Below are 14380 nucleotides of genomic sequence, written 5' to 3'. Positions count from 1 at the left end.
CTCTGGACACCTGTGGTTCTCAATCACCTAATCAATTTTATTAGAATTTCTTAAGAAGCACATTTCAAATCAATTCCTTGACTATATTCCAGACTTTCTAAATTTGGATCGCTACATGTGGGAATCAGGGATTGGTGTTTTGCAATGAATCTCTCAGGTGGTATTGATCATAGCAAATACACAAAAAGTTCTGGGTTTCTTGAATATATGGCATCAAAGGATAAGAAATGCATAACTATATAATAAACATGTAGGAATACAAGTCTATTCCCTATATACCAAGTTCGAGCTGTCATCTTTTAAATTGTACCTTTAATTCCTGTTGCGATGTGAGGGAAGAAGAGGTGACCAGCATTCGCGTTAAGTTTTGAATTTTCTCAATCTGTACTTTTTGAAGTAAATCTTTTTCTTCCAAAAGTTGGGCCAGTTGGTCTTTTTCCATTGCCTGGGCCCGAGTCTCTAAAGAAACCTATAGAATGTAACACTGAGTTATAGTAATAATAAATATAGCTGGGTTTTAAAACCTGGAAAGTAGCTTAAAAGGGTAGAATATAAATTGTGAACCATGAAAAATCTAATGTTATTGAAATAAAATACTCCATCTGTAGAAAACCAATATGTAGTTACCATATTCATTTCTCAAACTTATAATAAAGTAAAAGATATATTTCTTCTCATGTCCATTTCTGCATGCCACGTGTAAGATTTTAACAATGCTGTTAAAATAATTCTATTTATTGTCTAAAAATATATAAATAACAAGCAGAGAAGTCAGAAAAGCAGAGACCTACAGCAAAAGAAAAGATGTTCTTATAAGATTACCAAATGATATTTTACCTCATTTTTAAAAAGGTCATTAAAATGTAAGATTTTTACAAAATAGGGGGCCATGGTGGTTAAAACAAATAAATTACAAGTGACTGTGCTATTTTATTAGATTGCTATTGTAGGTTTAAAAGAGGAATTCAAGACAAGGTACAACTGCAAAAAGTAGTTTTAAGTAACCATACATGGTCTCTCTTTTTAAACTAATTCCCAATGTTTTTGTGACGATTATAGTGTTTCTACATGGCCCATTTCAAAATCTCAAATTTTACCCTTTGGAAATGAAAAACAAAATCTAAAATAATTTCAAGAAACAAATCTTTCAGTTTATAGTAAACTAAACTAAAATTTTTATGAGTTGACTTCTTCTTAGTTGAAAATTGTTCATTAGCTGCAGAAGTCAGCTATTGATGATTTAAGTGTCTCTGATCATTTAGGTAGATCTCAATTCTATATCTGTCCCTATCCTTTACTGAAATACATGGATCATACATACCTCCTCTAATTGTTTTTTAAGATCTATTATTTCTTTTCTATATCTCTTCAGGAGAGCTTCATCGCTTGATACCTCATTAACATAAGGGGTATTCTTCATATATTTAGCAGTGCTGGCAAACTGGAAAAAAATACAAGAGCATTTTAAGTGCTTGACACTAAAAAAACTATTTTTGTCAGTTTACGTTTCTTGTAATTAAGCTTTGTAAAGAAAAATAAATTCTCTTCCCAGGTGGCTTAATACTTTTGAACACAAAGAGCATTTTATGTTCCTGTAACAATGCTTGTCACTTACCCTGGCTGTTAGTTTTCAGGAGAGTCAAAAAAGTATTCTACAGACATGAGCTTACTAGAATCCTATCTACCCCTCAAAATCCAGGGCAAATACTCTCTCTACAGGAAGCTTTGCTTCCAGTCAAAAGCATCTCCCCTTCCTTTGAATTCTACCCTAAATATTAGCCACTTAACTATTAATTCAAGGCAATCATAGTGGAAACGGGTCTTATCTTCCCTATAAGACAATAAATTCTGTGAAGCAAGAGACTTTATTTCCTGTCTTTGTTTTTCTGACGTACTTTGACTCAGTGCTCAATAGCTACTTAAAGCAACGCTTCTTAGAGTATGAGTATCAGAAGTAACTTTAAGTGGGTACATGAAGGTGACCATTCAATAACACTGAATCCTTCATTGAGAAAGCTATTCTATTGACATTTCTCATTTTTCCTTTTTTTTTTAACAAAATGCAGGCCTTAGGCTCAGAGTAAAGGTGGGCAACAATTAGCTAGTAAGAATTTAAGAATTATTTTGTCATAAGCACACTCATACAGTTTTTGGGTCATCTTCTACTTGTTGCAAGTGATACTAGTTTTTCATTTATGGAGCTGATATAAAGTTTCCTTTTATAATAAATTAATTAAAAAGATTGAGTTGTTTAAAAGAAATATCAAGTCAATTTCAGTAGAAGTGTTAGATGTGGCAAAGATTATAGAGGTGGGATACAAATGATTGAGGTTTAGGAGAATTAAAAAATGCTATTTAGTAGACAATAGGTATGTTATGTCAGTTAAAAAAAAAACTATAGCAATTTTAGTAGGTATTTTTTCTTCTTCAAGATGATTTCCCCCCACAATATGTTGAGATAAAAATCAGACTCACCTGGAGAGTACTAAGGGTTTCATCAAAAGACACTGGAGTAATTGTGCAGATAATACGCGTTTTGGCATTTCCTCCCAAGGAATTCTGGAGAATTCGTGTTAATTTGCTATCTCGATAATTTATGAAACCACTTAGAAATGAGTTTGGGAAGAAAAAGAATAAGAGTTTTTATATAACAAAAATGGTTGGTTTTTAATGCAGAACTTTAAATTAGTTATAGTTTTAAAAATTAATTCTTTACAGGTTACCAGAAGCAGATCAAAATTACTAACTAAAAAATATTTAAAACAAGAAAATAAATTTAGTTAGTCATGGTCATATGTATAAGAAGCCATGCATGGTCACAGAATCATAAAAGCTTTTGAATACATGGAATTAATCAGTACATTTGTCACTGAACTATTACAATTTCAACTTAATAAAAAATGTAAGCATTAATAGTTAAATGTACAATGGGATAAACTTACCCAATTTGTCCATCACTAAGTTTCTTGATCACTTGTCCCAAAATAAATAAACTTCGATTTATATTACAGCCTTCCTTGAGTCGCATGCCTGCATTTATTAACAAATATGAAAACTAAAATTGATCCTTGTATTAGATGATGAACTTACCAGTAAGTTATGAGAGAAATCAGAAATTAAAGGGTCAGATGCTAAAGTCTATGCTTTGGATTAGATCTGAACCATCTTTAATACCACTGGTAGGCACTCTCTCCCTATTCTGTCTACCTATTAAGTGAATCAGAAGAGTTATCTCCTGAGAGGAATCGCAAAAGACAAAAGCTGACTAAGAATCAGAGGGAGGAAGAGGCCATTTCCTAAAAGTTTAACTACTCAGTTCAAATCTATTTTTCCCAAACTTCCAAATTATAAGCAACCAAAGACAAACAACCAAAGTAGTTCTGATAGGCTCACAACTAAAAAAGTTCTCATTTTTAAATTGTTAATATGCTCACATGGCTCAAACATCAAAAAAAGTACACTGAAAAACCTCTCCTACTTTTATGCTTTTTTTTTCAACCCGTTCCTGTATGAGGAAACCATTTTTATTAGTTTATTCTTCTAGAGAGTTTTAGAAATAAATATCCATATATATTCATTTCTCTCTTTTTTACACATACAATAGCATACTAAATATGTTATTTTACACTTCGCTTTTTTTCACTTGGAAATATAACAGTACACATTGTTCTCTTTCATTCTTTTTTATAGCATAGCATTCCATTGTATGAATGTATCAGAATTTATTTACTTGGCACCCTATTGAGGGACATGCAAGTTTTCAATCTATCACATATATAAAAACTATTGCAATAGGTAATTCTGAACAGCTATTATTTCACAGGTGCATTATTCAGCTATTGCTATAATATTGCTGCTTTACAAGTCAGCCTAAAACAAGCATTTAGTTCTTCACAGGTCTGAGGAGTCTACTGGGTTTGGTGGATGTTGGTCACATTCAGCTGAGTGTCTCTATGTCAGGCTGCAGGAAATTAACAGAGAGGCTTGACATCTTTGACTTTGAACCTTCCAATCTAAGTATGCTTTTCCATTTGTTTCAGTATTTGGTTATGTCCTTCAGGTCTGTTTTAAAGTTTTCCTTATTTTAGTCTTGTGCAATTTTTGTTGTTTCTTCCTAGGTATTACATTGTTTATGCCATTATTGTAAAAGAGTCTTTTTGTATACTAAATATTCTAACTGGTTGTTTGTATTACGAGTTGTTAATGTCTGCATATTAATTTTGTACTCCACTAGCTTTCTGAATTTCCTGATTATGAAAATTTGGTTTTCACAGTACTCTCATGAGCTTTCCAGCTATACGATCCTACCAAGTGTATAGTTTGTTTTTTAATTGATGCTTTAGTAGCCTGAAGTAGATAACTAGCCAGATGCAGAAGCTGCTTTTTACATTAAAGACTTCTATCATAAAATTATTATTGCCATTACTTTATTAGTTTCTAAAACGCATGTAGTACTTTTTATTCTATAAAAGAATGGGAAAACATTCAGACCAATATACTACATGAGTTTTCATTACCTTCAGTGCCTGTTTGAGCAGCTCTTTCACTGCCTGCAAGATCAACCAAATTCTGTAAGACGAAAATAAACCTTTAGGAAGTATAACTTGAAATAATAAAAACCAAACAACTGAAAATTTTTTAATGCACGGTTTATCTGAATACCACATCTGCATCCCTGTCTCTCGCCCCATTGTTTAGGCCTTTCGAGTCAAACTAATTTCTGTATCTTGTTTCTTCTTTATGTTTATACCATCATGATGGCAGAATAGGTTATCTATTTTCTACACAAAGTTCAAAACCTTACTATGGTGAACGTAATTCTTTACAATCTGGCACTTGTGTTCCTCCGGCCTTATGTCTGTCCATTACTTACTCTTAATTCTAGTTGAACTACTCCCTATGCCCTCAGTACCTCGCATGCTTCCACACTTCCAGGTGCTATCTCTTGCCACTCCCTTTCAGTTAGTTCAAATGTTCTAATGTGCCCCTACTCTATTCAAGACCAAAGGCAAATGTTACCTCCTCAACTTTATCCTTCATGCCCCACACCTTCAATGAATTGCTCTTTCAACTCTGTACTTGGAGGTATTTATTGATATAACTTATTCTTGTAGTGTTGAACTAGTCATTTGTGTCTCTGAATACACTGTAGCATCTTTAAAAGCATGGATCTCGCTTTCATTTCACACATGATGTTGAAAAAAAGTGACTGTCTGTCATGCTCAGGTAGTATGTTAGGTGCTGGGTATATGGCAGTGAACCAGACAAATAAGGTCCCTGCTCTCATAGAGCTTATATTCTACATGGGGTAGGATGAGGAGAGGAAGTTGGTGAGGAGAGAAAAATTGGGCAGCAGTGAGCCCAATTATCATGGTAAGTATAATACAGGTAATTTAAAGAGAGTGCTGGAAGAGAAAGAGACAGAGAAGGTTCTTTGGACTGAGTGGTCAGGGAAGGCCTCCCATTAAGCTAAGATCTGAAATGATAGAAAAGAGGGAACCAGCCATGCAAAGACCAAGGAAACCATACTCCAAAATAAAGAATAGCTGATATACACAGTCACAAAGCAGGGACGAGCTTGGTGTGTTAAAAAAAAAGGGCAGCGTGGTAGAGTTGGTGAAGTAGAGACAGGATGAGACAGAGTAGCAAAGGTAAGAACTCTAGATTTTTTAACTGTAATGGGAAGCCATGAGAGCGCTCTAAGCAAGAGTGACATGTCTTGATTTAACTTTCTGAAGGATCAACTGTGACCCCTGGATGGAGAACAGGTTGGGAAGGGGCAAGAGTGGCAGCAGTGAGCCCAATTAGGACACTGGTGTAGGAATCTGAGTGTGAGAGGGTGGTGGCTTAGGCTAGGGAGGACGCAGCGAAGACAGTAAGCAGTGGAGGAACGTTTTCTTTGTTCTTTTAATCTCAGAGCCCTGGGCTGTGCTCACAACACAGTCCTGGTAAAGGCTCAGTTAATATTCTTCATGTATTAAAAGAAAGTCAAAGATTTAAATTAATCCTCTCTGTGGAGACTTTCAGAGATGACAGGTAATTATGTACTCCTGCTTTATAGTGCTATCTCAGATACTTCCTCTAAAATACTCAGAGAAGTCTAATCTTTCTTGTAGAGTATCTGCTACAGATGACCTAGATACATAATAACAGGGTAAAGTGGTGGTGAAGGCAGCATAAACTAAGGTATAACGATGGGAACAAGCATTAGTGTTCAAAGAGGCCCAAGCAATCTGTACGAAAGGAGCTTATGGGGAGCTGGGGGTTTGGGGGTGGGGAGTTATATCTTGCCTAGTGAAGTGACACAACAAAAGCAGTGCCTAGTAACATTAGAAACTTGCATTAACAGACAGAAGAAAGGAAGACCAGAGTCATGGAGGCCAGGTCCAGGAGAATGAGATAGTGATTCAAGAGAGATGAAAACCTAAATGAGTAGGATACCCATGAGAATGTGGAAAGATGGAATCACTAAGAAATGGTGATAACTGGACACAAAGGAAGGCAGAGAAAGATAGGTTCCAAATGACATGGGTTTCCAGCCTGGGTGACAGAATAATGCTGGCACTACTGGGAAAAAGGAATATTTACTATGATAGGAAAAAATTAATTTGGTTTTAGACACACTGAAGTTCGAGATAACAGTGGGACATACAATTACAATAATCTTTAGGAAGATATGAATTAGAACCCAGAGACTCTAGATAAAATAAATATTTGGCCATCATTAACAAAGGAATATTAATGGAATGTCTAAGGGAATATTAATGGAATGTCTAAAGGCAAGCAAGGGAAGGACACAGAAGATTCTGCACTTTTGCTAGGAGGGAAGGGGAAAAGAAGCCACAAAAGGAAATAGAGAAGCACAGCTTCTTCATAGAAAGGCCAGGAGATATTCAAAGGCCACCTCCAAAGAGCCAGAAAATGACTTTGGGGAAGACTTCTTCCCAAGAAGATAGTTAGAGTAAGCAGGAAGGCTGGAAGGTTGGACCAGATAGTATGTATGGTCCCTAGATGATAGAGCATCAAAGAATATGAGAAATGTCACCAAATGGGTCACTGAATATGTCAAGATTATTAAAGCTAAATTATTAAGAGAGAAGTGGAAACTGTAGTGAAATGTCACAGGCCAGGTCTGGAAAACAGAAGTTACGTTTTGTGTTTTTTTGTTGTTAAAGACTAGTCTACTAAAATAAATTTTATACTTGTATAATAAAGTAACTTAGGTGAACTAGACTTAGTGTTTAATTAAGACTCTTGATTTTTCAAAATCTCAAAGTGAATAAACTTATAGATTTATACTTTTTTCCCTGAAGTTTTCAAATCAAACAGAGTAATCTTAAATCATCCCACATCATGCTAAAGAATTTAGCCTCTGAAGACAGAATAAAGCAATAATGGTAAGGAATAGGAAGAAAGCATGAAAAAAAAGAGAGAAATGATGTAGTACACAACAATGGGGGGTTTATTTATGTGGAAAAAGGAATGTCTGCATAATGCTTACAGTCACTTATTTGACAAACAGGTATTGAATATAAACTAGGTACAATGTATTGGAGATACAAAGATAAAGAAGATATCATTCTTCTCTTCAAGAGATTTAGTCTAAAACGCTGTTTATAATATAAAACATGTTTTCTTCTAGTACTTAGGAAAGAACTCAAATGATGAGATTTATTTTTAAACCATCCCACGTAGGTTTTTATCATGCAAGTCTCAATTCTATTGGCAGAGACTAAAAAGATAAAAACACCCCCCAACACACCAAATTCCAAGATTACTTTAACTTTTAAATGTGTACACGTACGTACACACACACAAACACACATACAAATCCTCCATTATTGGTTAGGCAAAGTCTCAAATCCTACAGTCCTTACATATAAATTTTAGGAGATGGTAGACATAACATAATAGGAAGATCCTCTGAATTCTTCCTACATTTCAGCTAGTGATTTCATGCTACAGATGACACTTGTTAAACTTCCAGTTTATAGATGGTTTTAACTATTTAGTTCAGTTAATAGGTCTTATGAAACCAAACATCCCATAGCTGAATTAAATTTTGCTTTGGTACACATGGTACATTACCATAGTTCATCGATACTCACCAAATGGGACACCTTGACAGATCCTTCACAATTAGAAGGTTCACCTTTTTCTCTACTTTCCAAAATCTAGATGGAAAAGGCAACTTGTAGAAAAATTAGTGCATTCTTAACTGGAAAGACCAAACAGACAGAGAATTACCTACCATCCTAAAAATGGTATGAGAACGGCTGCTTCTTTGATTCATTTTTGTAATTCCATAATGTCTATTCTCTGTAAAAAAAAATAATAAAATTAAGTCATATTTTAGCTGTGCATATTAAAATCCAAAGAAAAACATTAACTTTTATTTTAGCTTAAAAGCGAAAAGTGTGATTTGAAGACTAAATACATTCAGCTGAAGTTTTTACAAGTGTTTTGAAGACATACAGCATAAAGTCTTACTTTCTCCCTTTGTGATCCACTTCAAAGCCATTTCTGGTGTATAAACAACTTCTTCTGTGAGATCAGACACATACACATTCCTCTGAAACAAGTTTAATTATGGAAAGAGTAGAGAAATAGAAGTCACTTACAAGTTTGCATCTCAAAAAGGAGAAACCATGATAACCATGATAGAATTCAACTGTAGAAGTTAAAAGCACAAAGTGCTAACTACAGTATGAAAATAACAAGTAAACCCATAGTTTACGATTTATTTGCTATATTGAAGCAAAATATTACAGCTTTCAATCTTTTAAAACTATATATACTGCTTAAAAGATGATCTCTATAAACTCTTAAGAAAGGAAACAAAACAAAACAAACTGTAGATACAGGAAACACTTTAAAAAATATAGAAATTAAAGGTAAATGTTCAAGAGTAATAATCCCAATAAGTAAGTCTATTTTTTGAGCCACTTTGTTAACTCTGCTACTTACATTGAAGTCTTCCCGAATTATTAAAGGCTTCATTTTTTGAGTGTTACAGAGTAAGTCTGTAATAGTTTCATTGTATATCTCCATATAAGACACACGTAAGAGAAATTCCCTATCAGGAAACTAGAAGAAAAAAAATACATAAAAACATCAGAGATCAATCAGTTATGAAAACTTAATACTGAATGCCTATGTGCTAATATTAAATATTAACATATTGAGAAGTTATCTTTGAAAAACAAAAAACAAACAAACAAAATCCCCCTATGGGTCTGTACTGACAAAAATCCCCCTATGGGTCTGTACTGACAAAAATATAAAAGCAAACGCATTGGTTCAGAAATAATGAAAGATATAGTATCATAGAAATAGAAGAGAGTGCCTAGTCCAACTCTATAAGCTCAAAATAAAACCCTACCAAGAGATGTTCAAATAAGAACATTAAAATCATTAAAATAATGGAAAAAATTAATTTAAATAAAACCAACTCTTAACTAATTAGGTTGCCTTATCTGGCCCTCTGCTTTTATCTACTTTTTCTGCTCCTTGATAATCGCTGGTAGTTAAACAAAGGCAATGAGGCGCTAACCCTTCTGAGAAGACCTTCCAGTTCCTGTATGCCCACTTTGTGGTGGGAGTATTACTGTTTCAGGATCCAAAGGAAGGAACAAAGAACTTTAAGCTCTATGAAGTAAGTTTATGGGAAAGAAATAAACTTATGCCAATCCTTTCTTCCTTTCCTATGGATAATCAGGAGATAACTGTAAATCTACTTCCTTTCATCATTACAAGAGAACACTAAGGTTCCTATTCTATTATTACTACTTTTACCTGTATGTACTAGACATGTAGGTAAGTTATTTACCTTCTTAATTTTTTGAAAAATGTCATGAATTGCCCTGGGTATTACCCCCAAATAATCATCTGAACCCATCATAGTATATGTTTTTCCTGAAGCTGTCTGCCCATAGGCAAATACAGTACCTGCAAAAACAAAAAGACACACGCAAAGATTAAAGATGAATCTAAAACTATTAATACTCGTTGAACAGACACCAAAGACTAAAATGTTTCTGCAATGAATACAAACCATTGTAGCCTTGTATGGCAGAATCTATGATCGGTACTGCTATTTCTTCATAAACATTTTTAGTAGTTTCATTGCTATGAAAGACACGATCTAAAAAAACAACAGAAAACAGAAGTTAAACCAAATATATAAACTATGTTTTCATTCTGAATTAGTAGTTGTCTAAAAAAATAAAATTGTTATTTTATATGGTATGATAAAATATTTAAGACACAATATTTTCTTCAACTTCTTGGTCTTCTGAAAATACACTTCTCTATAAGGTAAAATGTTGGTCCTCACACAGAAAAAATACAAGTCAGCTATGCTCTGAACTTTCAAGAGGCAGTAAGACATAGTGGCTGAATATGGGGGTCTAGAATCAGATTGTCTGCAAATCCTGGTACTGCCCCTTACAAGCTGTGTGACTTTGGGCAAGGTAGTTGATGTCTCTATGCCTTGGTTCCTTAATTTATAAAATGGACATACTGTATTATTTCCTTATAGAATTATTGTGAACATATGGTAAATAGTTAGGAAATGAACTGTTTATAACATATCTAGCAAGAAGGCCAAGCTCAAACTAAATAAAGAAATGCAGACATTTGGAAGAAAAGTACTGAAAAAAGCTGAATTTACAGGGAACAACCAGTTGGCTGGCAGCTAGAGGATGGGTTTAGGGTTTTTACACTGATGAGTTCACTAGTCTAGGATGTGGTTCTCTGCCTTTGTTAGCACATTAAAAATGGACCACCCTTACAGTGCTAGCCTCACATTAAAAATGTTCCAAGAAACGGATTTGTGAATCAGGAGGGAAATGTATGACCTGCAATGAGAAATTCAGTGATCACACTGCTTGCACCGTGATCACACATCTATCCTGTCAGCAGAATCATAAATGCCATCTGAAGGCTTCTGAGATGTCATGAATTCTGAGCAAGGAGAGATGGCAAGATGATTCAAATCTTAATGCTACCTGCTTCAGGTAGGTGGATGAGTCAAAATCCTCTATGGACATCAATGACTACCAACAACCTACTGTAGTACCTGAGTCTAAATGCTAGTGCATCCCTTACTCTTGGTTTTATAATCTCTGGTGCATATACTGTTTTACCTTTTCAAAAATTATGTTAGTACCCTCAAACGGTCCTTACCAGGACTCAGTTTCTCTACTGTACATCTTTGCTCCAAAACCCTATGTATTGCCTTTCTGGCTTAACCCTAATTTGACAACCTAATCACTCTTAAGGTTGAGAGGAGCTCATTGTTGCTCTGTGGTGCCTAAATGGCAGCACAGTAGTGTGTCTGGAACACAGATTAGGAGCCTGACTCTTCTACTTGCTGGCTGTGTGACTGTGGTCCTGTTTCAGTTCTGCTTTAAAATGCAAAGGTACCTATCACATAGTACCTACTGCATAGGCTTTTTAGAGAATTAAATGATTTATTATGAAGTGCTTAGAACAGTGTCTGGCACGTTGGCAGCACTATGTACATGTTAAATCAGTACAACAGTCAGCCTAGCCAAACTTTAGGGCCTCCAAGTCCCTTTGTCTTAGCTAGCTATTACTTATCAGCAGGTCCCAATTTAAGTGTACTCTCTCAGACACCTAGAATAGTTAGATCCCCTGCAAGAATCTCCCACAAAACTTACGTCATCATAAGTGTAATTACTTGTTTATAGCCTTTCTTCCCGCCATATGATAAACTCCACAAAAGAAGGGGTGGATTCTTGCTGTATTCCAGCAGACAAAGAAGGAATATCTTCACTATTTATTCTTTAAAGAGATTTCTTGAAAATAATTTTAGAAAGAATATACTAAACTGAAAGACCTTAAAGATGACATTAAGGAACATATTTTGGGCTTACAGAGCTTTAGGCCACAAATACACTAATGCATAAGGGAAAAAAATGATAGTTCTAGTCATAAAGCACTCTTACTATAACTGTTTTAAATATCAATTTATTATCTTATCATACATTATGGATGAACAATTTTTTAAAGTTTCCAATGAAGCAGTTTACAGAAGCCTTAGTCTCATCCTTAATGAAAAATCCAGCATTATTGACAAGCCTTTTGTACTCTTAATAGGAAAAGGATAACAGGTTAACTTTTGATGCTATTATAAGCTTACCAAAATTGAAGGATTTACTCCCATCCACTTGATAAATAGCATTATTGTCAGTTTTCCAATAAACTTGGGTAGCTTCTCCAAGAGCTTCTTCTCTAAAAGAATAAAACATTGCATTTTAGTATAACTGGTCATAGAAACCATATTATATGAAAGATCATTTAAAATATTTCATCTAAAGAATATTTTAAAGTGTATATGGTAATGACTTATACCATATGTAAGAGAAATACGGAAAATCCACCTTTGAAGGATCAATATTTTTAAATGGGGTTTCAGGAACCTTCTGCCCTCCCTTGGGATTTTCCTCATGAAGCTTTTCACTTACTCAGGGCTGGCAGCTGAAAAAGTACATTCAAATGCAACTCTGATTATGTTGCTCTCACTTAAAACCTTTAAAAGTCATCTGAAATCCTTAATATGGCACATGAGACCTGGATCATGTTTATTTCTCCAACCTTATCTTCCTCTAAATTCCTATATACATCCTAATTCCATACAAATCAACTAGCTGAAAGTTTTCATCAGATAATAGATTCAACCCCTCTTTACTTGGAATACCCTAACCTTTCCATTAAATAATTTAACTATTTTTTCAATCATGAAAATGGTCAGGAGTTCCCGCACACCAGCCCCTCCTCTCCCCCAAGCTGTCATTTCACTGAAGCACTCTCCAATTGCTTACTGTAACACTTGTCAGGATGCATTGTAATAGTTTCTTTATGTAGCTGTCTTCTAATGCATTAGATAATGTGCTCCTTAAAAATAGAAAATTCTCCATCTTGCTATTCTCATTTATTAAGCACCCAGTAAAATTAAACAAATATTTCTCAAACACAATATATGTTAGTATTCTGGGGCGAAGGTCAGAGACTAGAGAAGCAAAAATGACTATTTCCTCCTCTTCCTGCCTTTTCTCTACAGCATTTATTACTCCCATATCAACGTTTAACATTCTTTATCTTTTACTTTATTTTCTGTCTCCCCCCTACGCGCCCCAATGTAAGATCCACAGGGCAACGATGGCAGTGTCTGTTCAGTGCAGCACACTGTACTACTGTACTAAAAAAAAAAAAAATCCATGTTGATAAATATCAGTGATCCAAATTTCTGAATGTTGAATTCAGTCATTGTCTGAAGTCTTGAGTGCCTACTGAATACGATGCAAAAAGAGAAACTAGTTCTTGCTCTCAAGGAGAATACAGCAAAGAGGGAGACACAGTTAAGTGTAAAATAACTGTGATGAGTGCGAGTAAGGCTCTTTTCGATACGACTTCCCTAAGGGGTAGGGTGGAGTGGGTGGTCGCAGATCCGGGAAATGCCGTGCCGCGCAGGCTAAAGATCTGTAACGTCGGCGAGACAGAGTGGTATTCGATTTAAGAGAAACCGCAGCTCGAAAATATCTTCTGCATCCTCTGATCCCTCCGCGTCACTTTACAGATAAGGAAACCCGGCACGCAGCAGGTAAGCGGCAGCGTTACCAAGCGGCAGGGTCACCAAGCAGCGGGTTCCGGAAGCAGCAGCTCTGGGAAACGCGGAGGACTCCCCCTCCGGCTCGGGACCCGGGGGGGCTGGTCACAGGCTGGCACACCTACCTGCTGTTGAGCGGCCGGACCCGCACGCAGACGGCGACAGCTCCTTCCTCCGCCATCCTATCAAGCCAGATCCCAGGGAACCGGCGGAGGACCTCCACGGCCGACAAACCGCAGGACACGGACCACCCCGCCTTTAAGTTTAAATTTTCCCAAATGCCGCTTCTGATTGAGCCGCGGCCTCGTGACGTCACGGGCCGTTCCATCTGCGTCGCGGCGCGGGGGGCGCGAGGCGGCGACGCGTCCATTGATTTAGGGTGGAGGCGGGGTGTAAAGAGTCTATAGGAGAATGGGGCAGGAAGTCGCAGCAAAGGTTCTGGGGAGCGGCTAACCTGGTAGTAGCAGAAATAGCTATCATCTGCTAAAAGCCACTGAAGTGCAGGCAGCCATTTACAAACACCATCCTTTGTCCCATACTAAAAGAGTTTGCAATCTGTAGAAAAAAACAAGGCAGAAAAACTTTTTTTACTAACAAAAGAGAATTACGACTTTTAGCCAATCAAACTGTTTAATAAACAAACAAACAAAAATACAAAACCTCAAAGTCACTGCCCAGCCCAGAAACCTAAGAATCTTGTGTTCCTTAGAAACCGAGGTTTAGGTTTTTCCTTTTTCTTTTTATTTT

The 14380-nt window shown here is 35.9% G+C and overlaps 1 protein-coding gene across 8 annotated transcripts in view; it reads right to left on the bottom strand.

The window, feature by feature from the left end:
- Positions 1–13902, bottom strand: part of CENPE (centromere protein E) — a 68221-nt gene extending 54319 nt beyond the window's left edge. For all 8 annotated transcript variants that reach the window (XM_023531377.1, XM_023531380.1, XM_023531386.1 and 5 more), the window contains exons 1-13: positions 13759–13902; positions 12167–12258; positions 10055–10144; positions 9830–9948; positions 8968–9087; positions 8491–8572; positions 8252–8319; positions 8109–8174; positions 4518–4569; positions 2943–3030; positions 2476–2605; positions 1322–1441; positions 311–469 (exon numbers count right to left, since the gene is read on the bottom strand). In XM_023531377.1, coding sequence (XP_023387145.1) covers positions 311–469; positions 1322–1441; positions 2476–2605; positions 2943–3030; positions 4518–4569; positions 8109–8174; positions 8252–8319; positions 8491–8572; positions 8968–9087; positions 9830–9948; positions 10055–10144; positions 12167–12258; positions 13759–13814 — 1242 coding nt within the window. In that variant the 5' untranslated portion in view covers positions 13815–13902. The remainder of the gene's footprint in view (positions 1–310; positions 470–1321; positions 1442–2475; positions 2606–2942; positions 3031–4517; positions 4570–8108; positions 8175–8251; positions 8320–8490; positions 8573–8967; positions 9088–9829; positions 9949–10054; positions 10145–12166; positions 12259–13758) is intronic.
- Between the last annotated feature and the right edge of the window lie 478 nt (positions 13903–14380).

The sequence above is a fragment of the Pteropus vampyrus genome, unplaced genomic scaffold (assembly GCF_000151845.1).
Source record: "Pteropus vampyrus isolate Shadow unplaced genomic scaffold, Pvam_2.0 Scaffold67, whole genome shotgun sequence".
Classification (NCBI taxonomy): domain Eukaryota; kingdom Metazoa; phylum Chordata; class Mammalia; order Chiroptera; family Pteropodidae; genus Pteropus; species Pteropus vampyrus.
This window is presented reverse-complemented; position numbering and strand designations above follow the sequence as displayed.